This window comes from Ahaetulla prasina, chromosome 1 (assembly GCF_028640845.1).
Source record: "Ahaetulla prasina isolate Xishuangbanna chromosome 1, ASM2864084v1, whole genome shotgun sequence".
NCBI lineage: Eukaryota > Metazoa > Chordata > Lepidosauria > Squamata > Colubridae > Ahaetulla > Ahaetulla prasina.
In genome coordinates this window covers 14,218,984-14,242,024 of record NC_080539.1, presented here as the reverse complement: position 1 = coordinate 14,242,024, position 23,041 = coordinate 14,218,984, and the positions used below count along the sequence as shown (strand labels likewise).

General features: G+C 43.5%; 1 protein-coding gene across 2 annotated transcripts in view; it reads right to left on the bottom strand.

Moving 5' to 3' along the window:
- TNFAIP1 (TNF alpha induced protein 1) overlaps window positions 1–23,041 on the bottom strand; it is a 35,154-nt gene extending 12,113 nt beyond the window's left edge. Inside the window, exons 1-5 of one of the 2 annotated variants that reach the window (XM_058164258.1) lie at window positions 22,840–23,041; window positions 9,857–10,207; window positions 9,003–9,172; window positions 7,481–7,570; window positions 4,128–4,180 (exon numbers count right to left, since the gene is read on the bottom strand). In XM_058164258.1, the coding sequence (XP_058020241.1) occupies window positions 4,128–4,180; window positions 7,481–7,570; window positions 9,003–9,172; window positions 9,857–10,070 (527 nt within the window). In that variant the 5' untranslated portion in view covers window positions 10,071–10,207; window positions 22,840–23,041. Of the gene's footprint in view, window positions 1–4,127; window positions 4,181–7,480; window positions 7,571–9,002; window positions 9,173–9,856; window positions 10,208–14,565; window positions 14,666–22,839 lie in introns of those variants that run through there. The other variant, XM_058164259.1, reaches the window with a different exon arrangement.

Here is a 23,041-nt window from a genome sequence, read left to right as displayed (position 1 = left end):
TGCTACTGTAATAGTTTCTGTTTAACGACTGACTCCTAAGGTGACTTTGAATCTGAGAAATTCCTATTCACTCCAAGATGTCCTTTTGACTTGTTTCAATACATAAATACAAAATGTATGGGGTTTTTTTTTAGCTTTTAAAATATACTTTACGTTTTATGTTGTAAATTACATCTATTTGCAATACATGTTACATCTAATGCATGTAACAGATCGCCCTCAACATATGACTAATTGAGCCTGTAATTATGGTTAAGCCGTGCTTGTTTGTAAACCGAGTTAACCATGTGACTGCACCTAATTTTACAACCCTTTTGCGGCAGGTTTTAAGCAACCGCCATGGTTGTTAGGTGAACCCGTTGTTCGCTATGGGTACATTTTGCTCGAAACTGGAAGTAAATGCCAAACTCTAGCAAAAATGTCATAAATCATGGTCATGTGACCGTGGGACACTGCAAATGGCAGAAATGCGGACATGTAACTGGGGGAGGAGGCAGCTGTTGGAATACCAGCACCAGGTCATAAGTACCTTTTCTTAGGTTCATTGTAAGTGACCAATCATAAACAAGGATTACTTTTAATGTATTATATACAGACAGACAGACATAGATATAGACAGATAGATAAGATAGAGATATATACAAATATACACAGATAGATAGATAGATAGATAGATAGATAGATAGATAGATAGATAGATACACACACATACATATATATACACATAAATATATATACAATGTTCTCTGAAAATAAGACCAGGTCTTATATTAATTTTTGTTCTAAAAGACACCTTAAGAGTTATTTTCTGGTTAGATCTTATTTTCGGGTAAACACAGTACTAAATTTGTCCATCTGACTGACAATCTTAACTGGGGGCTCATTTTGGGGATAGGGCTTATATTATGAGCATCCTGAAAAATCATCCTAAGGCTTATTTTCTGTTTAGGTCTTATTTTGGAGGAAGCACCGTATATAGAATATAGAAAAATAGATACCGTATATACTCGAATATAAGCCGATCCGAGTATAAGCCGAGGTCCCCAATTTTACCCCAAAAACTGGGGTAAACTGGGGACTCGAGTATAAGCCGAGGGTGGGAAATGAGGCACCTACCGGTTGAAACCCTCCTCCTCAGCTGAGAAGGCTGGCGGCTCCCCGCCCGCCTCTCACTGCACCGGCAGGGCTTCCCAGCGCCGTCGGTAAAATGTGAAAAACAAAACCTCGAGTATAAGCCGAGGGTGGGAAATGAGGCACCTACCGGTTGGGGAAACCCTCCCTCCCTCAGCTGAGAAGGCTGGCGGCTCCCCCGCCCCGCCCTCTCACTGCACCGGCAGGGCTTCCCCGCGCCGTCCGGTAAAATGTGAAAAAAAAAACAAAACCTCGAGTATAAGCCGTATATACTCGAGTATAAGCCGAGGGGCTTAAAAAAAACACAAAACTCGAGTATAAGCCGTATAGACCCGAGTATAAGCCGAGGGGACGTTTTTCAGCACAAAAAACGTGCTGAAAAACTCGGCTTATACTCGAGTATATACGGTAAAATAGATAGATAGATAGATAGATAGATAGATAGATAGATAGATAGATAGATAGATAGATAGATAGATAGATAGATAGATAGATAGATAGATAGAAAGATAGATAGATAGATAGAAAGATAGATAAATAGATAGATAGATAGATAGAAAGAAAGATAGATAGATAGACAGACAGACAGACAGACAGACAGACAGACAGACAGACAGACATAGAGATATATACCGGTATCTTTGTAGCCAAAACAAGAAAGTTTTCCTGTGGGAACCAAGGACATTCTAACTAACAGATGGCTGGCCAGAGGAGGAATGAAGTAACCAAGCAACCGACCAGCACCTTGATTGGGCAGCGTGACCAGCGACTTGGGAGAAAGGGGAAACTTTTACTTTTTAATTAAGTGAAAGCCGCGGGAACTTTCAGAGTCGGCTTTCCCCTGTTGTGCCAATATGATGCATCCAATAAATTGTTCTTTGAGGAATTTGCCTGCCTTCTAGATACTCATAAAAGAGTTTTGCTTCCTGGAGACGACTTCCGGTGTCCAGCGGCAACGGACGTCAGGAAGGCTTCTCCTGCCTCCAGCGCCCGAATCCGGCCGCCGCCGAGGCCCTCAGGGGCCAGGTGTTCCGAAAAGGACACCTGCCGCACGGACGGCTCGCCAGGGGTCTCCCAGCCGACATACAGGACTGTGGGGACCGATGCTGGCGCGTCCTAGGCTTGGCGGGGTTCGGAGGCCACAGGCCGCGGCCATTATTTTGGTCGTCGCCTGGGCCGCTGTGCCCGGTGACACCGGGGCTTTGGATTTATAACTGCAGCAGCCTGGTGGTGAGCAGGGAACGGAGAAGAATTGAGGAGGAGAAGGGAAGGGAATATCGGTAAACGTGAGTGGAGTGCTCCGGTGCGGGGTTTTCTCCCCTGCGGTTGGAAGGAGCACGAGTTATTCTGGAGAGAGGAGAACTTAAAATAAGAAGATTACCGGTTTTGTGGAGCTCTGGAGAGAAGAGGTGATGGAGAAATTTAGGAGGGAAGGTTTGAGGCCCCTCCTTCTGGGGAACAGTGGTGGCGTCCAGCTTCCGCCTTCACTATGAGAATTTTGATGACATCACTTCCCTTGACTTCCTGGTTGACTAACTGTACTCTGGACTCGTTGCTCCTGTGAGTGCCCCTGGTGGATCCGGAGGAAATTACAAGGATACCGTGCCTGCCTGAGGATTTTGTATTTTTTTCTCCTTAATGGCAAAAGGTCAGAGACCAACTGCTGGAGAGATGGAGAGAATTTTGGAAAAGTTATCTAATATGGACAAGAAATTGGATGAAATAAGAGCAGAAATTGTGACTATCCAAAAGGATTTAAAGGATACTCAACAAGTTTCAGCAGAAAACAAGCAGAAAGTGGAAGGTTTGGAGGGTGAGATGCGGGCAGTGCAGAAAAGAGAGGAGACGACAGGCAATGCTGTGCTTGGACTACAGATGGATAAAATGTCTTATTTCCTTAGGTTTCAAAATTTGGAAGAAGTGGACCAAGAAGACTTGAGAGATGTTGTGACTAAATTGTTGGGAGAATTTCTTGGGAGAGGTGTTGATTTCATGAATTGGGATGTGGATCGAGTTTATAGAGTTAATTCGCAATATGCACGCACGCATGCAGTTCCCAGAGAGGTTCATGTCAAATTTGTGAGAAGAGAGACGAGAGATGAAATTCTTAGAAAACATAGGAGTGGGGCACTGATTTACAGGGGCAGGAGATAGCCATTCTGAGGCAGATTCCCAGACAGGTACGTGAAAAAGAAAGAAATATTATTTTTGTCAAGCAAATTGTACCAGAAGGAGTGGGCTTCAGATGGCTGATGCCAGAGGGATTGATGATTTTCCGGGAGGGCATTACGAAAAAAATCAGTACAATTGCGGAGGCTACGGCCTATGTGGAGGAACACAAAGCCCTCCTGGAATCAGATGATCCAGGAATTGAAGAAGGGGAGGTTATAGATCATGGGGCGGAAGCGGCTGCCGCTGTTGCGGCCCTGGAGTTGGGTCAGGCTGAACCCAGAGTTCTGAGATCCAAAACTAGGAAGTGATAAAGATATTTGGGATTGTGTTGGTTTTCCTTATTCTCTTTTGTACGATATTCTGTTTATTCTTGACTCTTCTTTATTACGTTTTTAAAATTTGTAAATTTAGCTACTTCGTGTCACCTGCTTGCCATATGGCTGTTGTATGTGTTAAAAAATTTGAGTAAAATTCTTATTTTAGATAAGAAAACTGAAAATTTACCATACCTGATATGTATTTGTATAAACCTTTTTTGACTAATAAAAACTTTTTGAATAAAAAAAAAAAAAAAAAAAAAGAGTTTTGCTTCCTATGGGTGCATTACTTGGAACGCTGACATTGCCGTTGTAACTTTGAACGGTCACTCAGTGAGCTGTTGTAAGACGAGGACTACCAGCACAATGTAGCAAAGCTTTTAGGGGTTTTCCTAGATTCAGCCGGTGGATCACCGCAGGGAACAAAAGGCTCGCTGGGACCATCCCACAGTTCCAAGCTCCATCTTTTTAAGTTTCAGTATTAGGCCAGCAAAGAGAGGGGTTTACCTTGTGTAGGAATATTTGTTGTTACTTCGGTTATAAAGGAGCTTCACCACTGGCTGAAAAAAAGGGGGGAGAAATAGGGGTGTCAATGAGGCAGAAGAAAGAACATCAAACTTTGTGCCACCAGTAGTTCGCGGAGACCCCATTGCCCTGGATCCCACAAAGCTCTGGGAACAGAGGTACCAGGGGTGAAATTCAGCAGGTTCTAGAGCAGGGGTCTCCAACCTTGGTCCCTTTAAGACTTGTGGACTTCAACTTCCAGAGCCCCTCAGCCAGCTTTGCTGGCTGAGGGACTGTGGAAGTTGAAGTCCACAAGTCTTAAAGGGACCAAGGTTGGAGACCCCTGTTCTAGAGAACCGGTAGCGGAAATTTTGAGTACTTCGGAGAACCGGCAAATACCTCCTCTGGCTGGCCCCAGAGTGAGGTGGGAATGGAGATTTTGCAATTTCCTTCCTCCAGGAGTGAGGATTTTGCAGTATCCTTCCCCCTGCCATGCCCACCACGCCACACCACGCCCACCAAGCCACGCCCACAGAACTGGTAGTAAAAAAAACTGAATTCCACTACTGAGAGGTACTGAACATTCCCAGCTCATTATGGGAACCTGCAACCACCATTCCTGACTCAGGTGTTTTGCACAGGTAAGGAGAAAAACTTGGTTCTAATTTACATGAAAGCCAGGACATGACCGCTGAAGTACAGACAAGGACAGAGAAAGCTCGAACAGCCTTCTTCAAAATGAAAAAGGTCTTCTGCAGTCACGACGTAAGCCCTCCCTGAAAATATCAGGCTTGTCAGACGTTACATCTTGGCTTTCCCAGGCGGGATAAGCCGCCTGGGAAAGCCAAGGGAAATCATCAAAAGCATTAAAAAGCGAAAGTTAGACTATTTCAGACGTGTGATATGACACCCGGAAAAATACGGCATGCTTCATTTAATCCTCCAGGGAAAGATTGAAGGCAAATGAGATCCAGGCAGAAGAACATCATCATGGCTTCAAAATCTAAGGGAATCTGGTTTGGACAAAACTTTTTTTGTGCAGCTGTTGATAAAAATAGGATTGCCAACATCCAATGATGGATATGACACAAGGAGGAGGAGGAGATTTCCTAAATTGGGGAATCTAAATTGGAGCAGAAAGGGGAACAATGGGCAACCCAGTCAACTTTGGAGGGGGCCCCCATCATTAACTCTACCCACCTAGGTTTTTTTTTAACTATTACCATCTGGCAGACGGTACAGGATAATAAAACCAAGAACAAATAGGCTGAAAAACAGTTTCTATCCCAGGGCATTAACTATATTGAATTCTACTGTATAATGCAATATTAATGCAATATCAGGGGTTTTCAATTCAATTGTATGGAATGTGAAGAATGTGTGTTTGTGTTTTATTTTTATAGTTATAATGTACACTAAAGATGGCATTTAATTTTGTTGTACGAGGTGCAATGACAATAAAGTAAACTAAAACTAAAACTAAACCTCCACCAAAGCCCTCCCCCCTTGGTGTGTGTTCCCCCAAGCAGCAGAGTCCAAAAATAATAAAGGTGGTTTTATCAGCCATAAACTTCAAAACTTTTGAGCTGAAAAGGGTAAACCACAATGGTCCTTCTTCAGATCACCTCTGGGAGGTGTTCAATAGCATGGAAAATATTGATATTTAAAAGCTTAACGGAGCCTCCTTTTTTCCTCTTCCTCATTCTTCAGTTGCCATGACAAAGTTCAAACTCCCAGCCACTGATAAGGAAGATAAGTGACTTTGGATGGCTTCACATGTGGTGCCAAGCCAGGTTTGGAGTGACTCTGGCTTGGAGCAGGTGGTGCTTACCCTCCGTTAGCTCAAGGACCACACCAAACCTGAGGTAAAAGAGCCTTGTGTTAGAGGTTTTGGGTTTTTTAAAAGAGTAAAATGCGGCTTTAAGTGCTTTTTTTGAGTCAGGCAACCTTAAAAAGTCTACAGGTAGTCCTCAACTTACAACCACAATTAGCAGCAGTTTCTACAGTCACTAAGCAAGGCAGCTGTTAAGTGATTTTACAACCTTTTTCGTCACAGTTGTTAAGTGAATCACTGCAGTTAAGCAAAGTTTGCTTTTTTTAAATATAATCCTCAACTTATTGGGCCAGACTTTTCCTTGTTAAACAAGGGGGTTGTTGAGTGAGTTGTCCCCAATTTTATGAGCTTTCTAACATGGCTGTTAAGTGAAGCACTGCAATTGTTAAGTGAATCATGTGGTCGGTAAGCAAGTACAGTTTCTCCCTGTGACTTTGCTTGTCAGAAACTGGCTGGGAAGGTCACAAATGATGATCAGAGGATCCAGGGATGCTGCAATTATCATAAATACATGTTGGTTGCCAAGTGTCTGAATTTTCATCTCGTGACTGTGGGGATGCGGCGACAGTCGTAAGCGCAAGGACTAGTTGTAAGTCACTTTTTTCAATGGCACTGTAACTCCAAATTACACCAATGGTTGTAAGTCAAGGACTATCTGTATTAGGACAAAAAGGGCAGCCCACATGGTGGACATTCTCATCTCCAAGATTAGTGTAATGTGTGAATGTCTATGGAGATTCTCAGTCATCCAGATCAGGGGTCTCCAACCTTGGTCCTTTTAAGACTTGTGGACTTCAACTCCCAGAGTTCCTCAGCCAGCTTTGCTGGCTGAGGGACTCTGAGAGTTGAAATCCACAAGTCTTAAAGGGATCAAGGTTGGAGACCCTTGATCCAGATCATGGTTGTACCAAAGGTCCTTTTTTTCATGAGGCAACTGGACTTTCTGGTTTTTCTTTGAAGATGTTTCGCTTCTCATCCAAGAAGCTTCTTCAGTTCTGAGAGAGCAAAACATCTTCAAAGAAAAACCAGAAAGTTGCCTCCTCTTGAAAAAAGCACCTTTGGGACTGTACAGGTAGTCCTCGACTTACAACCGTTCACTTGGTGACCGTTCAAAGTTACGACGGCCCTGAAAAAAAGTGAGTTGTGACCATATTTCACACTTGTGAACCACTGTAGTATCCCCATGTCACACAATCAAAATTCAGCCACTTGACAACTGTCTCACATTTATGACGGTCATAGTGCTCGTGGGTCATGTGAACACCCATTTGTGGCCTTCTAACAAGGAAAGTCACTGAGGAAACCAAGTTCACTTAACAACCGGGTTACTTAACTTAACTGCAATGATTCACTTAACCACCGTGGCAGGAAAAGTCGTAAAATGGGGCAAAACTCACTTAAAAAATTTCTCAATTAGCAACAAATTTCGGTCTCAATTGTCATGTCGTAAGTTGAGGACTCCCTGTCATGTGTGAATTGGCCCTTTTCGTCTGCTCGTTCTCTCCTCATGCCCCCTCAGTACCTTCATGGCTGATTCAATGAGTCTCTCTTCCTCTTTCGGAGACGTGATGACAGGGATATTGCAGATCGGGTAGTAGGTCTCTTTCTTGTCCTGCAAACAGAATTGCACACATCCAGACAGATTAAAGCAGGGTAGACTGCCACTGCCTCTGGAATCTCGTTGTTCTGAATGGCAGAAATGAAGATTTAAGTTAGAAAGCACAAAATGGCTTTTCAGTTTTTCTTTTTGCCAAGATGTTGGGAGCAGGTTGTTGCAGACCATAATTTATGTCTTAAACCAGGGGTGCCAAACTCCAGGCCCATGGTCCAAATCCGGCCCATGAGGTGCTTATATCCGACCTGCAGGGCTGGCCTGGAAATAACAAAGGACCGGTGCGTGGTGCCTCTGCTGGCCAAAACGGGCTGCGTGCGGACTGTTTTTGGCCAGCAGAGTGCTATTGGAGGCTGGAGAGGCCAAAAATAGGCTGTGTGGGGGCCTTGGAAGCCCTCCAGACGGCCCTTTTCTGGCTGGCAGAGTGCTGGGGAGGCAGGAGAGGCTGAAAACAGGCCGCAGAAGAGAGCTTGAGAGGCCTCCGCGCGGCCTATTTTTGGCTGGCATAGTGCTGCTGGAGGCTGGGGATGCCAAAAACAAACTGTGTGTGTGTGTGGGGGGGCGCTCGGGAGCCCTCCACGCAGCCCATTTTTGGCTAACAGAGTGCTGCTGGAGGCTGGGGATGCCTAAAACAAGCTGTGGGGGGGGGGCGCTCGGGAGCCCTCCACGCAGCCCGTTTTTGGCTGGCAGAGTGCTGCTGGAGGCTGGGGAGGCCAAAACGGGCCGGGGGGGGGAGGGGGGGCTCAAGATCTCTCCGCATGACCCATTTTTGGCTGGCAGTGTGCTGCTGGTGGCTGGGAGGGCAAAATGAGGTGCGGGACTGTGCACCCCCCACCGCACCCGTTTTGACCATTAACGTGTTGAAGGAGGCATCCGTCCTGTTTCTCCCCCCCCCTGCTACCCACATGGCTTGCAGAGAACTACAATGCTGATCCGACCCTCGAAGAAATACAGTTTGACACCCCTGTCTGAAACCTTGCAGAGAATTTTGATGGTTAATTTCTCCCCCCCCTCCCCCCGCCCCACACCACACTTTTCAAAGTAGGCGTGAGAATGCCGTGAACAGATATCTGTGGAATCTCTTCAGATTTTTAAGAGAGCGAAAGCTTTAAAGTTTGAAGACACAACTTTCTTTTTTAAAACAGAGGACCTGTTGTAGTACTTTGGGGTGGGGTGGTGTTGGTGTTTGAAGCCCTCAAATTCAGAACTCTGGGGGAGGGGGGGCACAAGGCCCCTCCATCTCTAGAATAACGTACATGGTAGACTGCAGTCTTTCCTTCCCCAAAAAACTGTAAATATACACTGGTTGTCCCCTACTAAGGACTTTTTTCGAGTAGGATTCTTGCCTTGAGTAAAAGGGTAGAGCTGGCTGACCTCCAGGGTCCCTTCCTTCTCTTAAGCGTTTACCGTTCACCGTGTGCAGCTCTCTTACCTGCAAGGCAGTTTGACAGAGGTCCACCAAGCCCTGGATGAGGTAATATTTGGCTTCGGCCATCAGCTCCTTGATCTCCTGCCGGTTCTTGGGTAGAATGACGGTGTTGTCCCGAAGGTAATTTAAGATGGTTCCAAAATGCTTCCCACAGCGGTCGATCAGGATCCAACCTGGGAAAGAAACAGCAGGCCTCAGGTTTCAAGCAAAGCAGGTGTCAAAATTATCCCACAGAGCTTTGTTTTCTACCAAGAAGACTCGAAGAAATAGGAAATGGGAAAATCCCATTTCTTGTCTTGGATGGTAATTCCGAACAGGCTGCAAATCAGATCTCAGAAGAGGCCAATTATAACTTTAATTAAATTTACAGGTGATCCTTGATTTGTCCCAAGGCCAACTAGAACCTAAAGAAAGAGGAGAACCAATACAAAAGTATATCTCCCATTCCCAACCTTTGGAACCAGTACCGAGGAATGCCAGTGGTAAAGAGATCAAGAGAGTCAAAATGGATGCATCACCCCCATTCCTGCTCCCAGCAGAGGTGACCCACAAACATAACCGATCCTCTTTCGCAATAGAATATTCTACAAGAGCTGCTGGAGACGCTTTTGCAAAAATGCAAAGCCAAAAAGCACTCATATTTTTTTTATTTTATCTTGAAATTAAACAAAGTGACCAGAGGGACACAGCAATGGTCATAAGTTTTCAGCATTGTCGTAACTTGGAATGATTGTTGAAGCCTTAACCCATCACCGGGCTAAATGATCCTTGATTAAAGAGTTGAGATTGGAACGGGAGTTGGTGGCATGTTTTAATGAACGGGTCCCTCAGCTTTGTTGGCTTTCACCGGCACCCACCTTCCTTGTCGGACAGCACCTCCATCCTTCCGCTGAACATGGCTTTCAGCATGGTGTCATGGCGGGTCAGCACCTGCACGGTGGTGTAATACAAGGAGCCCCCGACATTCAGCCGCACGTACTTATTGCCAAGGGTGCCGATTTTGGCGCTGCACCTCTTCGGCTTCGCGCCCGAAGCGGGGCAGAGGGTGGTTAAGCAGGTGTCGCCGGACATCTCCTTCTGCAAATAGATGACAACGCGGCAGTGGGTGGGCTTCAACGACTCCGCCGTGGTTGGAGGGGAAAACCGTGGGGATCTCCAACTGGATTCAAGGACACCTTGGAAGTCGCAGGCGCTGGAGCTGAGAGACTCTAAAAGCAGAGAGAGAGAGAGAGGGAGAGAGGGAGAGAGAGAGAGAGATTTGTTTCACTGTTGTTGGGTGAAATGATTGTGTTGGGCTGGGTTCAGAGGCAAAGCCCGTTTGCCTCCTGTAAACTACAACACTATAAGAGTGTTGTAGTTTAGTTAGCATGTGGTAAGAAGCAGGGGTGGGCTTCAGAAATTTTAGCAAGGGGTTCTCTGCCTGGTTGCTGGGTGGGCGTGGCCATGGTGGGCGTGGCCTAATCGGCCTCCTGCACCATGGCGGGGGAGGGGGGGCCTTTTTGCCCTCACCGGGATCCGGAGGCTTTCCTCGAGCCGCTGGGAAGGCAAAAATGGCCTCCCCAGGCTCCGGAGGCCCTCTGGAGCAAGGGTCTCCAACCTTGGTCCCTTTAAGACTTGTGGACTTCAACTCCCAGAGTTCCTCAGCCAGCTGGCTGAGGGACTCTGGGAGTTGAAGTCCACAAGTCTTAAAGGGACCAAGGTTGGAGACCCCTGCTCTGGAGGCCTTCCTGAACTTCTGGTAGGCCCGTTTTTCGCCCTCCCCGAGCCTCCCTGCATTTACCTGCATCCAAAATGGGCTGCTTGGGGACTTCTGGAAGGGGCAGGGTGGGCCAGCCAAGAGTGGCAATTGTGGGTTCTCCAAACTGCACAGAGGTTCTCCCGAACCCCCAGCAGCCCACCCCTGGTAAGAAGAGATCAGAAGGACTGCTACAAAAATGGAGTCAGAATTCTAATTATTGAAACCTGAGCATTCTCTAGAGCAGGGGTCTCCAATCTTGGTCCCTTTAAGACTTGTGGACTTCAACTCCCAGAGTTCCTCAGCCAGCAAACCCTGGGAGTTGAAGTCCACAATTCTTAAAGGGACCAAGGTTGGAGACCCCTGCTCTAGAGATCTGGTGGTACACACTGACCCATCTCCACAGGGGATCAGGAAAACAAGTAGGAGCAGGATGAGGTCCAGGTTCCCTTTAGAACAGGTCAAGCAGTGTTTCCCGGAAATTATTTTTTAGGATTTCTGAGCAGCTTGTACTGGCAGTCCTCGCTTAATGACCTGTTGCTTAGAGATCCCTCAAAGTTCCAACGGACCTCCCCAGTTACTTATAATCTGATTCTAGAATTCTGATAACCACACATATACACTCAGAGCTCCTCATGGTCATGTGATCACATTTTGGGTGTTTGGAAACTGGCTCACAATCATGGACATTTGCAGCATCCCACAGATACATCACTGCTATTTTGGGTGGGTTTTTTGGTCAGTTTCCGGCATTTACTTCTAGTTTCCAGCAAAAATACCCAGTGAAGAAAACAGGTTCACTTAATGACCACTGCAAAACAGGTCGTAAAATTGGGCATGCTCATGTGGTGACGTGCTTAATGACCACCGTGACTTACAGCTATAATTATGTCTTTAGTAACAGTTGTAAAGCAACAGAGCCGGGATCCTTTGAAATCAACACAATTATTACAAGCCAGCATGGGTTTGTCCAGGGGTCTCCAACCTTGGCAACTTTAAAACTTGTGGACTTCAACTCCCTCAATTCCTTAGCCAGCAAAGCAAAGCTGGCTGAGGAATTCTGGGAGTTGAAGTCCACAAGTCTTAAAGTTGCCAAGTTTGGAGACCCCTGGGTTTGTCAGGAACAACTCTTAAAACATTCTGAAATCAGTTACTTAAATATGAACTGGGTGTCAAGTTCTCAAGTGGCTGAAAAATCATTCTCAAGCAGCGCTTGTGAACGGTTCAAACAGGAGTGAAGCTTCAAGTAAGACGGTTTAAGGCTCGGTCCTCGGTCAGATACAGGTAGTCCTCGACTTACGGCCACAACTGAGCCCAGAATGTCTGTTGCTTTGTGAGACAATTGTTAAGTGAGCTTCCTTCCATTTTACGACCTTTCTTACCACAGTTGTTAAGTGAATCTGCCTCCCCCACTGACTTTGCTTAACAAAAAGGTGGCAAAAGGTGACCACACGACTCCAGGACACTGCAATCGTCGTAAGTATGAGTCAGTTGCCAAGCCTCTACATTTTAATCACGTGACCATGGGGGTGCTGCAAAGGTTGTAAGTGTGAAAAATGGCGTTAAGTCACTTTTTCCAGTGCCATTGTAACTTCAAACGGTCACTAGATGAACTTTTATAAGTCAAGGACGACCTGGTACCTCCCAATGTTTTCATGAATTCAAGTCATTCATGAAATTTTGGTCACCATGCTACAAAAAAGATGTTGAGACTCTGGAAAACATTCAGAGAAGAGCAACTAAGATGATCAAAGGCCTGGAAGCTAAACTACATGAAGAATGGCTACAGGTTTTGGGTTTGGCTAGCTAGTCTTATACGTATCTTATACGCTCTGTGGGAGCTCCTACGCTCTGGAACGAACTTCCTCCTGGACTATGTCAAGTGCCTGATCTTCGGACCTTTCGCCGTGAGCTGAAAACGCACTTATTTATTCAAGCTGGACTGGCTTAATATTTTTAATATTTTTAAATTTTTAACTGGGGTTTTATTATTTTAGGGTTCATAATTTTAAATTTTTAAATGTTGGCCATTTTTTTCTAATATGCTCGGTTTTAAATTGTTGTTTTAATTGTATATTTTTGTGTTTTTTATCTCTTGGCTGTACACCGCCCCGAGTCCTTTGGGAGAAGGGCGGTATAAAAATTTAATAAATAAATAAATAAATAAAATAAAGTATCGGTCAGAACAGAGTTGGGAGGGACCTTGGAGGTCCTCCAGTCCAATCCCTTGCTCAAGCAGGGCTAAAAGAAAAGAAGAATTAGGGGTGACATGTTAGCAGTATTCCAGTATTTGAGGGGCTGCCACAAAGACGAGGGAGTCCAATTATTCTCCAAAGCACCGGAGGGCAGGACAAGAAACAATGGTTGGAAACTAATCAAGGAGAGAAGCAACCTGGAATTAAGGAGAAACTTCCTAACAGTGAGGACAATTAACTAGTAGAACAGCTTGCCTCCAGAAGTTGTAGATGCTTCATTACTTTTTAAGAAGAAACTAGACAGTCACTTATCTGAAATAGTGTAGGTTCTCCTGCCTGAGCAGGGGGCTGGACTAGAAGACCTCCAAGGTCCCTTCCAGTTCTATTCTATTCTAAAGTAGCAAGTGAGGCTCTGTTATGCGAGGTAACTACTGGTCATAAGCAGGAACCAACAAAGAAAACTCACAGCCATCCTGACTGCTGCTTAGTGAACGGGAAAATTGAGGGAAACCGATGCAGGATTCTTCACTTAGCAAAAAAAGAAATTTAATGCACAGGTATGGGATAAGTACAGGTTGTCCTCAATTTATGACCATTTGAAATTATGACCTCCTCAAGGGCAATTCACGGCCTAATGTCAAAGTTCTGATGGCCACACACACACACACACGTAGATACCACACTGAGCAACCGCCCTACTTTTACAGGCATATGCAGCATTCCAGGGTCATGATTTACAATTTTTTCCAGAAACCAGTTTCCGGCAAACGCACCCATTGCTTACAATGGAATTAACAACCATCACACAAAAAGTGATAAAATCGGGCATGATTACGTGATGTCCTGCTTAACGACTGCCAATGGCTTATGGCTGTAATTCCAGACTCAGTTATGGGAGTAAGTCAAGGACTACCTGTATAGCATTCAGCAAGTCCCACCTTGGAAACAGTTTATGTGAAAAAGATCTTAGACGTTTACTGATCACAAGCAGAACATAGGTCCGCAATATCACATGGGTGCTAAAAACAGGTAACTGCAGTCTAAGGCAGTGGCAATAAAATATATACTTTCCATCTTACGGAAAGTTCTAGTTTCAACGAATCTTGGGCTGGTCAAAGGCTGTCTTAAGAATTTGGCCTAAGTCTAATACCTAAATGGCATCATATAGCAGAGGTGGGGAACAATGGCCCCTTTACACCAGTGGACTTCAACTCCCAGAATTCCTGGCTGGCTGGCTGGCTCAGGAATTCTGGGAGTTGAAGTCCACAAGTCATTAAGGGGGCCATCATTCCCCACCCCTGATAGAGCCAACTTCTAATTGAAGAATATCGGAAAAGTGGATTTAAATGGAAAATAGACACAATCACGCATAAGATTCCCGTGTCAGACAGTTTTTAAAACAAATTGTGAAAGTTACGTAGCTCTGGAAAAACAACACCACACCTCCTGTTTTCAGGAAACGTTCAACCGTGGTACTCATTCCAATGGAAGACAAAGAGTTTCCCTCCCCCACCTTGTAAATGGCAATTAATCTTTGCTTAAATTTAATGGGATGCCCCGATCTAACCAATCCAGCTAAGAGGGTACCCGGGATATAAAAATGATCTTGAGAAATGAAGGGGAAAAAAAGAGGTACCTGTTTGTTTAAAAGCCGTATCCACAACCAAGGCAATCCTTAAACTATCTTCTGGATAAGAGACCAAAGTCCATTTCAAAGGGGCAGCAGGAAGATGTGTGTGTGGGGGGGGGGTGGGTGGGTTTCCAGCCTTGATGGATGACGCAATGCCTCTGACTCAGCCTCTCTCAAACAATGGGAACATTTCCTTTCCTTCCTCCCTGTTGGATTTTAGTTTTTGGGGGTTGTTTTTTTAAACTTCTTTTTAATTGCCTTTTATAAAAAGTAATAAACTGGAAATACCCAGCGTCACAACACGTTTCCGTTTCCAACAGGGCCAGCCTGAGCTCGTCTCAAGTGCCAACTGGATGGCATTCAGGAAAGATTCTGGCGGATAACCAAATGGAGAAATGGCCATAGAAATGACCCGATTTGAGTTGCAAAGGCAGAGAGATGTGGGTCAGGTTCCAAGGAATGCATCCATCATAAATTGAACTCCGAGGCATTCCAGAGTACTTCTCAAAGTACAAATTTATTTAGATACATCGTATTGTACACTATACAATACTGTATTAAGAAGAGGGCCGTGAAAATATTTACAGATCCCTCACATCCTGGACATAAAATGTTTCAACTCCTACCTTCAAAACGACGCTACAGAGCATTGCACACCAGAACAACTAGACACAAGAACAGTTTTTTCCAGAAGGCCATCACCCTGCTAAACAAATAATTCCCTCAACACTGTCAAACTATTTACTAAATCTACATTACATTAAATCTTCTCATCGTTTTCATCACCAATCTCTTTCCACTTATGACTGTATGACTGTAACTTTTTGTTGCTATCATTAAGGGTTAAATTGCAACCTATGACCATCGTTTGTGTTGTAAATGTTTTTTTTTTAATTTAAATTTATATCCCCCTTCTCCGAAGACTCAGGCGGCTTACACTATGTTAGCAATAGTCGTCATTCATTTGCATATTATATACAACGTCAACTTATTGCCCCCAACAATCTGGGTCCTCATTTTACCTACCTTATAAAGGATAGAAGGCTGAGTCAACCTTGGGCCTGGTGGGACTCGAGCCTGCAGTAATTGCAAGCAGCTGTGTTTAATAACAGGCTGTCTTACAGCCTGAGCCACCCACGGCCCATGTTGTACCTTGATGTATTTTTTTTCTTTTTTCTTTTTCTTTTATGTACACTGAGAGCATATGCACCAAAACAAATTCCTTGTGTGTCCAATCACACTTGGCCAATAAAATTCTATTCTAATTCTAATTCTATTGGCACTAACTAGTGAAAAGCCAGTACTGAAGTTCCCAGCCTTTTCAAATATAATATTTCAGTTTTCTCAAGTTTCCAAAACAATCGGTCACTTGACATGCTTAACAACATGAGTGTTGCACTTGTCCCTTGACCATGCTGACCGAGGGTGCTGGAGGTTTCATTGGAGCCCCCTGGATTCACAAGTAGTCCTCGATTTACAGCTTGTTTAGCATCCGTTCGAAGTTACAACGGTACCAGAGAAACTGACTTGTGACTGGTCCTGTCATTTTTTGTGTCCTATTTGGATACACTGAGGATGCTAGAGCCTGCCAGGGTCCAGTGAAGGTCCTGAAGCTACTTTGCTCAATTTGATCAATATAGGTACTCCTTGTTTTGTGACAACTGGGATTGACAACATGGTCATTAACTGAAGCAACTGCTAAGTGAAAATATTGTTATTTTGCCACTTTACTTCAACTTTCCTTGGCTTTTTGCAAAATTGTCAAATGCAAAGATTGGCCCCACAAAGTTACTTTTCCATCACCATCCTAATCGCAAGCGGTTGTCGTGCAAGGCAGTCACTAAATGAGGACTAACTTGTAAGACAGAATTCTTAAAAGGTGGCAGGGGAATTTTTCTTTCCAAGCTCAGTCTTTCTCGTGGCCATTTTCAGAGTGAAATGCTTGTTTAATCCAGTGGGGCCCTTTCCTTCCTCCCTGTTGGATTTTAGTTTTGGGGTTGTTTTTTTAAACTTCTTTTTAATTGCCTTTTATAAAAAGTAATAAACTGGAAATACCCAGCGTCACAACACGTTTCCGTTTCCAACAGGGCCAGCCTGAGCTCGTCTCAAGTGCCAACTGGATGGCATTCAGGAAAGATTCTGGCGGATAACCAAATGGAGAAATGGCCATAGAAATGACCCGATTTGAGTTGCAAAGGCAGAGAGATGTGGGTCAGGTTCCAAGGAATGCATCCATCATAAATTGAACTCCGAGGCATTCCAGAGTACTTCTCAAAGTACAAATTTATTTAGATACATCGTATTGTACACTATACAATACTGTATTAAGAAGAGGGCCGTGAAAATATTTACAGATCCCTCACATCCTGGACATAAAATGTTTCAACTCCTACCTTCAAAACGACGCTACAGAGCATTGCACACCAGAACAACTAGACACAAGAACAGTTTTTTCCAGAAGGCCATCACCCTGCTAAACAAATAATTCCCTCAACACTGTCAAACTATTTACTAAATCTACATTACATTAAATCTTCTCATCGTTTTCATCACCAATCTCTTTCCACTTATGACTGTATGACTGTAACTTTTTGTTGCTATCATTAAGGGTTAAATTGCAACCTATGACCATCGTTTGTGTTGTAAATGTTTTTTTTTTAATTTAAATTTATATCCCCCCCTTCTCCGAAGACTCAGGGCGGCTTACACTATGTTAGCAATAGTCGTCATTCATTTGCATATTATATACAACGTCAACTTATTGCCCCCAACAATCTGGGTCCTCATTTTACCTACCTTATAAAGGATAGAAGGCTGAGTCAACCTTGGGCCTGGTGGGACTCGAGCCTGCAGTAATTGCAAGCAGCTGTGTTTAATAACAGGCTGTCTTACAGCCTGAGCCACCCACGGCCCATGTTGTACCTTCGATGTATTTTTTTTCTTTTTTCTTTTTCTTTTATGTACACTGAGAGCATATGCACCAAAACAAATTCCTTGTGTGTCCAATCACACTTGGCCAATAAAATTCTATTCTAATTCTAATTCTATTGGCACTAACTAGTGAAAAGCCAGTACTGAAGTTCCCAGCCTTTTCAAATATAATATTTCAGTTTTCTCAAGTTTCCAAAACAATCGGTCACTTGACATGCTTAACAACATGAGTGTTGCACTTGTCCCTTGACCATGCTGACCGAGGGTGCTGGAGGTTTCATTGGAGCCCCCTGGATTCACAAGTAGTCCTCGATTTACAGCTTGTTTAGCATCCGTTCGAAGTTACAACGGTACCAGAGAAACTGACTTGTGACTGGTCCTGTCATTTTTTGTGTCCTATTTGGATACACTGAGGATGCTAGAGCCTGCCAGGGTCCAGTGAAGGTCCTGAAGCTACTTTGCTCAATTTGATCAATATAGGTACTCCTTGTTTTGTGACAACTGGGATTGACAACATGGTCATTAACTGAAGCAACTGCTAAGTGAAATATTGTTATTTTGCCACTTTACTTCAACTTTCCTTGGCTTTTTTGCAAAAATTGTCAAATGCAAAGATTGGCCCCACAAAGTTACTTTTTCCATCACCATCCTAATCGCAAGCGGTTGTCGTGCAAGGCAGTCACTAAATGAGGACTAACTTGTAAGACAGAATTCTTAAAAGGTGGCAGGGGAATTTTTCTTTCCAAGCTCAGTCTTTCTCGTGGCCATTTTCAGAGTGAAATGCTTGTTTAATCCAGTGGGGCCCCTTTCCTTCCCACAGAAAATCCTGCTTCAAGCCTCTGATGGGGAAAAAAAAAAAATTCTAATTGAACAATTTTGCAACTCAAAGCTTGGCTTCAATGGGGCAGGAAGAGCAGCCAGGAAGAGAATTAATGTTTTATTGCATTTTCATCCGGTAACAGATGAGGTCCTGTTGTCTTGCTGCAGGGCAGCTGAACGAGAGAAACAGAGCCAAGGACATTCAAATAATTCCTTCGGCTGAGCCCCTTTGGGTAGACTTGAATCCGGATCTCCCCACTCTAAATCCAATGCTCCAGTCTTTTAAGATACACATCGTGGCTAAGCATTCTGGGCAGTTCTAGGTTGCCAGTCTAGATTTGCCATCGATCAGGGGTCTCCAACCTTAGCAACTTTAAGCCTGGTGGACTTCAACTCCCAGAATTCCCCAGCCAGTTTTGCCATAGATGTAGCTGTCTTATCCTGAGCCCCATATACAGTAGCACAGATGGGAACTACACTGCAGTTTACGCTCCCTACTCGCTAGCTCTGCTGCTCTTGCAGATCACATTGCTAAAATTTGGCCACATTTTTCTCAAAATTCACTTACCAATCCTACCTGTTTCAAGATAACCATTTGTCTGAAATAGTATAGGGTTTCCTGCCTAAGCAGGGAATTGGACTAGAAGACCTCCAAGGTCCCTTCCAATTCTGTTATTCTATTCTATTCCTATTGTCCATTTTGAAACTAATACACTTGGTTCCCCATTTTTGTATGTACACTTTAGCAATTTGCCCTTCTGATCTGCTCATATGGTAATTCCAACCACCAGCCGTGGTTCAGCATGATGGGCCATGTAATCCAGATACACCTAGAAGCCATTAAGTCAACCCTTTCTCCTTAGTGACATTTTGATTCTGCGTACACAAACGCACACCCCAAAATATCTCATGAATTTGTCTTCGGATTCATGGGATATTTTAACAAGGTTAATTTTTCCAGTCCTGTTTTAAACTGGCAGGTTTTATAGGGAGTCTTCATTTAGCGACCGCAGTTACAGCATTAATGAAAAACTAACTTTGCAAGCAATCCTCGCCTTTACAACCTTTACAGGTCTGCAAGGCCAAAGAAAGCAGATGTGAGGCCATCAAAACATGATGTTTCACTTAGCAACTGCCTTTGCTCAGTGACCGAATTGATCATCTCAATGCAAGTTAAGTAATTCCTATATAGCAATTTTAGGCTTCCATTCACATTGTGTCTGAACATTTTCAATTAGTTGTTCAGCATCCAGGTAAGTTGGAAATGTAAGCTGTCCTGGTGATACCAGTAACTACTGAAACTGCAGGTAGTCCTCGATTTATGACCACAATTGAGCCCAAAATTTCTGTTGTTAAAGCCGAGACATTTGTTAAATGAATTTTGTCCCATTTTGCGGCTTTTCTTGCCACAGTTGTTAAGTGAATCATTGGAGTTGCTAAGGTATTAACACAGTTTCTATGTGAATCTAGCTTCCTTATTGATTTTGCTTGTCAAAAGGTTCCAAAAAGTAATCATGTGACCTTGAGACACAGGAATGGTTGTAAGTATGAATCAATTGTCAAGTATCTGGATTTTGATCACACGATCGTGGGGCTACTACAAAAGTCATAAGTGTTGTGGGAAGCCCCCTCCCCCCAACCTCCTAGAACAGTGGTAGTCAACCTGGTCCCTACTGCCCACTAGTGGGCATTCCAGCTTTCATGGTGGGCGGTAGGGGTTTTGTCCAATACTGAAGCACTTTCCTTTTTTTAAAATTTAATTGACTTTCTAAACAATTTTCATAGCATTATTTAAAAACATTTTCATTAGGTTTTCATAAAATTCCCCGTGACAATTTATATTTCTGAAAATATACTATTTGTATCGCCCGCGCCTAAGTTTAGTTCATGTTACATAAGTGAAACTAAATGGCGCTGTAGTGCGACCGCAAACAAAAGAGCCTCATCCCAGAATAGCTCGCGCATCTCCCCCCGAAATGGTGGGCAGTTAGAAAATTTTACTACTAACAGAGATACAAAAGTGGGCAGTAGGTATAAAAAGGTTGACTACCCCTGTCCTAGAAGAATAAAATATTTTGGGGAATATTAAAAAAGGCAGGGTAGAATATTTCCCCTAAAGGAGAAATGGGGAAAAAACTTTTAAGGGAGGCACAACCAGCCTTAGTTTCCCTGCCCTAAGCAGAAACTGAGTTTATAGAAATGCAGATTTGATAATCCATTCAGAAAGACTGGGTCAAGACAGAAACTCAGATAAGCAACACAATCAAGCCAAAGGTTGACAAAATTAGCTCAGACAGACACCTAGGATTTGCACTTCCCCTTTTGCCTATAGAGCCAGCCATGACCCCTACATGACCTCCTATAGGAATCCAGAAGGTATAAAAACCCTCCCACTCTAAACTCCATTTTGTCAGCTGTCCCAGAATCACATGTGGTTGGTGGTTCTGCTTCATCAATAAAGGAAACCTTTCTTTCCAATCAGCCTCCAGCCTCCATTTTGTTTCCAGTGCTTTTCTCCCAGCTTAGACCCGGACCTGGATATTTCTTCCAACAGTGTGAAAAATGGTCATGAGTCACTTTTTTCAGTGCCGTTGTAACTCTGAACGGTCATCAAATAAACTGTTTAAGTGGAGGGCTACCTGTATAGGAATATATAGTACGAGCTGGGACTCAGTTGAAGGGTGGGATCGAAATGGCCACTTATTTTTGTACAGCTCCTTTTGTTCTATTTACCGTAGCTCTGATTTTCTGTTCATGCTTTTTCTTTTAGCGTTTGGACTACAAGTTGTTCTTGTCTTATGGTCACAGATCTGATGACCTGGATTCAAAAGTTCAGACGGTCACCCCCTCTCCCTGCAGTCATGTGAGAACCATTGCAAAAAAAAAAAAGGTCATAAAATCAGGTCGGTAATGGACAGATTACATTACAGTCATAATTTGAGGATTACCTATATTTAAATTTCGATCTCACTTTCTGTCCAGGTGGCTCCCTTCCTATAATCCCCAAAGAGTTCCCTGAACTCTGCCAGGTACATCTGTCTGAGCTAACCCCTCCCTCAATTAAATTAAATATTATTGAGAAGGAGAAGTTGGCCCAGTAAATAAAAAGTATTACACTTTTTTTTTTTTGAAAATGCGAATAAGACAGGGCGGTGGCTGGTGATTACAGAAGCAGAGGGATACAAGATGGATTAATAAATTATATAATTATATAATAAATTATATTTTAGAAGGTGCTAAAGTGGACAAGTTAACAAAAGAAATTAAAGAGAAAGAAGAGACAGATTATTATATAATCTGGAACAAATGGTATGAATGGTTTAAGATTAGAAATAAAGGAACAAAATAAAGGGGAGAAATTAGAATTGTACAATATGTAAATAATAGATACATAAGAATTTTGAAAAGTAAAGCTATTAGTATTAGATAATTTAATGTAAATAAAGAAAATGGGACAAGAAAGAAAATAAATGAGAAATGAAATAATGAGAAATGGGGGAAAATGAAAGACTAAGAAACATTTAAAAATAGGACATATTTATATGTTGTATGGTGTGTGTTTGTCAGATTGTATATCACAATAAAATAAATAAATAATATAATGACGAGGGCAAACTAATATATCAAAATGAAGGGAAGAGAAATGTAGCTTATGAGTTTTTAAAAAATGTGTATGAAAACAAGGAAAAGATAGGTGAAGATAAAATTTGGTCATATCTTCAGAAAACGGGGACTGCCTAAAAGTCCCGGTAGAATGTAAGGAGACGTTAAATAAGGATATAACGCCATTAGTATTATTGGAGGCAATTAAGAAACTAAAAAAGTGATGGCAACACCAGGTCCTGATGGAGCATACTTGTTTGTGAAAGCACGTGAGGGGGGGGGACTGCTGCGTACCAAAGCTAGCATAATATGAATGCTAGCTTTGAAGTGGGAGAGAATGCCCTATATTTCATTTAATCTCCTTTTAAGATTTAATAGAATTTTTTATTGGCCAAGTGTGATTGGACACACAAGGAATTTGTCTTGTTGCATATGCTCTCAGTGTACATAAAAGAAAAGATACCTTCATCAAGGTAGAACTCTTACAACACTTAATGATAGTCATAAGCTACAAATAAGCAATCAGGAAACAATGATACATCCAATGTAACAGGTATACAGTAATTTCCCTCTTCAACTTTATTCAAAAATGACCAAGTGGCCCCACCATGATCCCCTCCTGGGTTTGAACTCTGGGCTACCCTTCAACAGGTGTAGCTTTTCCCCACCTCCAGCCTGTTTCAAACGGCATGCGACGGACTCCTCTCTCCCGCCGCTAAAAGAGGTTGGGAGGGGGATATAAATCATACAAATACTGTAAATAAAAAGGAAACTCTTTCACTCAGTTTTACTCCCGCCTACCTCGCTTTATCTCAAACCTCTCACCCCCCCAAATACAGAATCAACTTCACTTCCCCTGCCTCTGCCCCAAACGCGGGCCCTCCCACCCCTGATTCGCCCTGCCAACCGCTGGTTTTTTTTCTTTACCTGCTTCCGAGCCGCCCCGCGTGGCTCCCACACTAGGCCACCAATGGCTGCGCGGGACCCCCGAGCAACGGCCAGGTGAAGGAGCGGAACTTGACCTCAACCGGCTCCGAGCGACTCGCCGCGCCTTTAGCTTCTCAAGTCCGGCCAAAAGAGAGAAGCTCCAACTTGGGACTTGCAGCAACAGGCTTCCCAATCGCGAGAA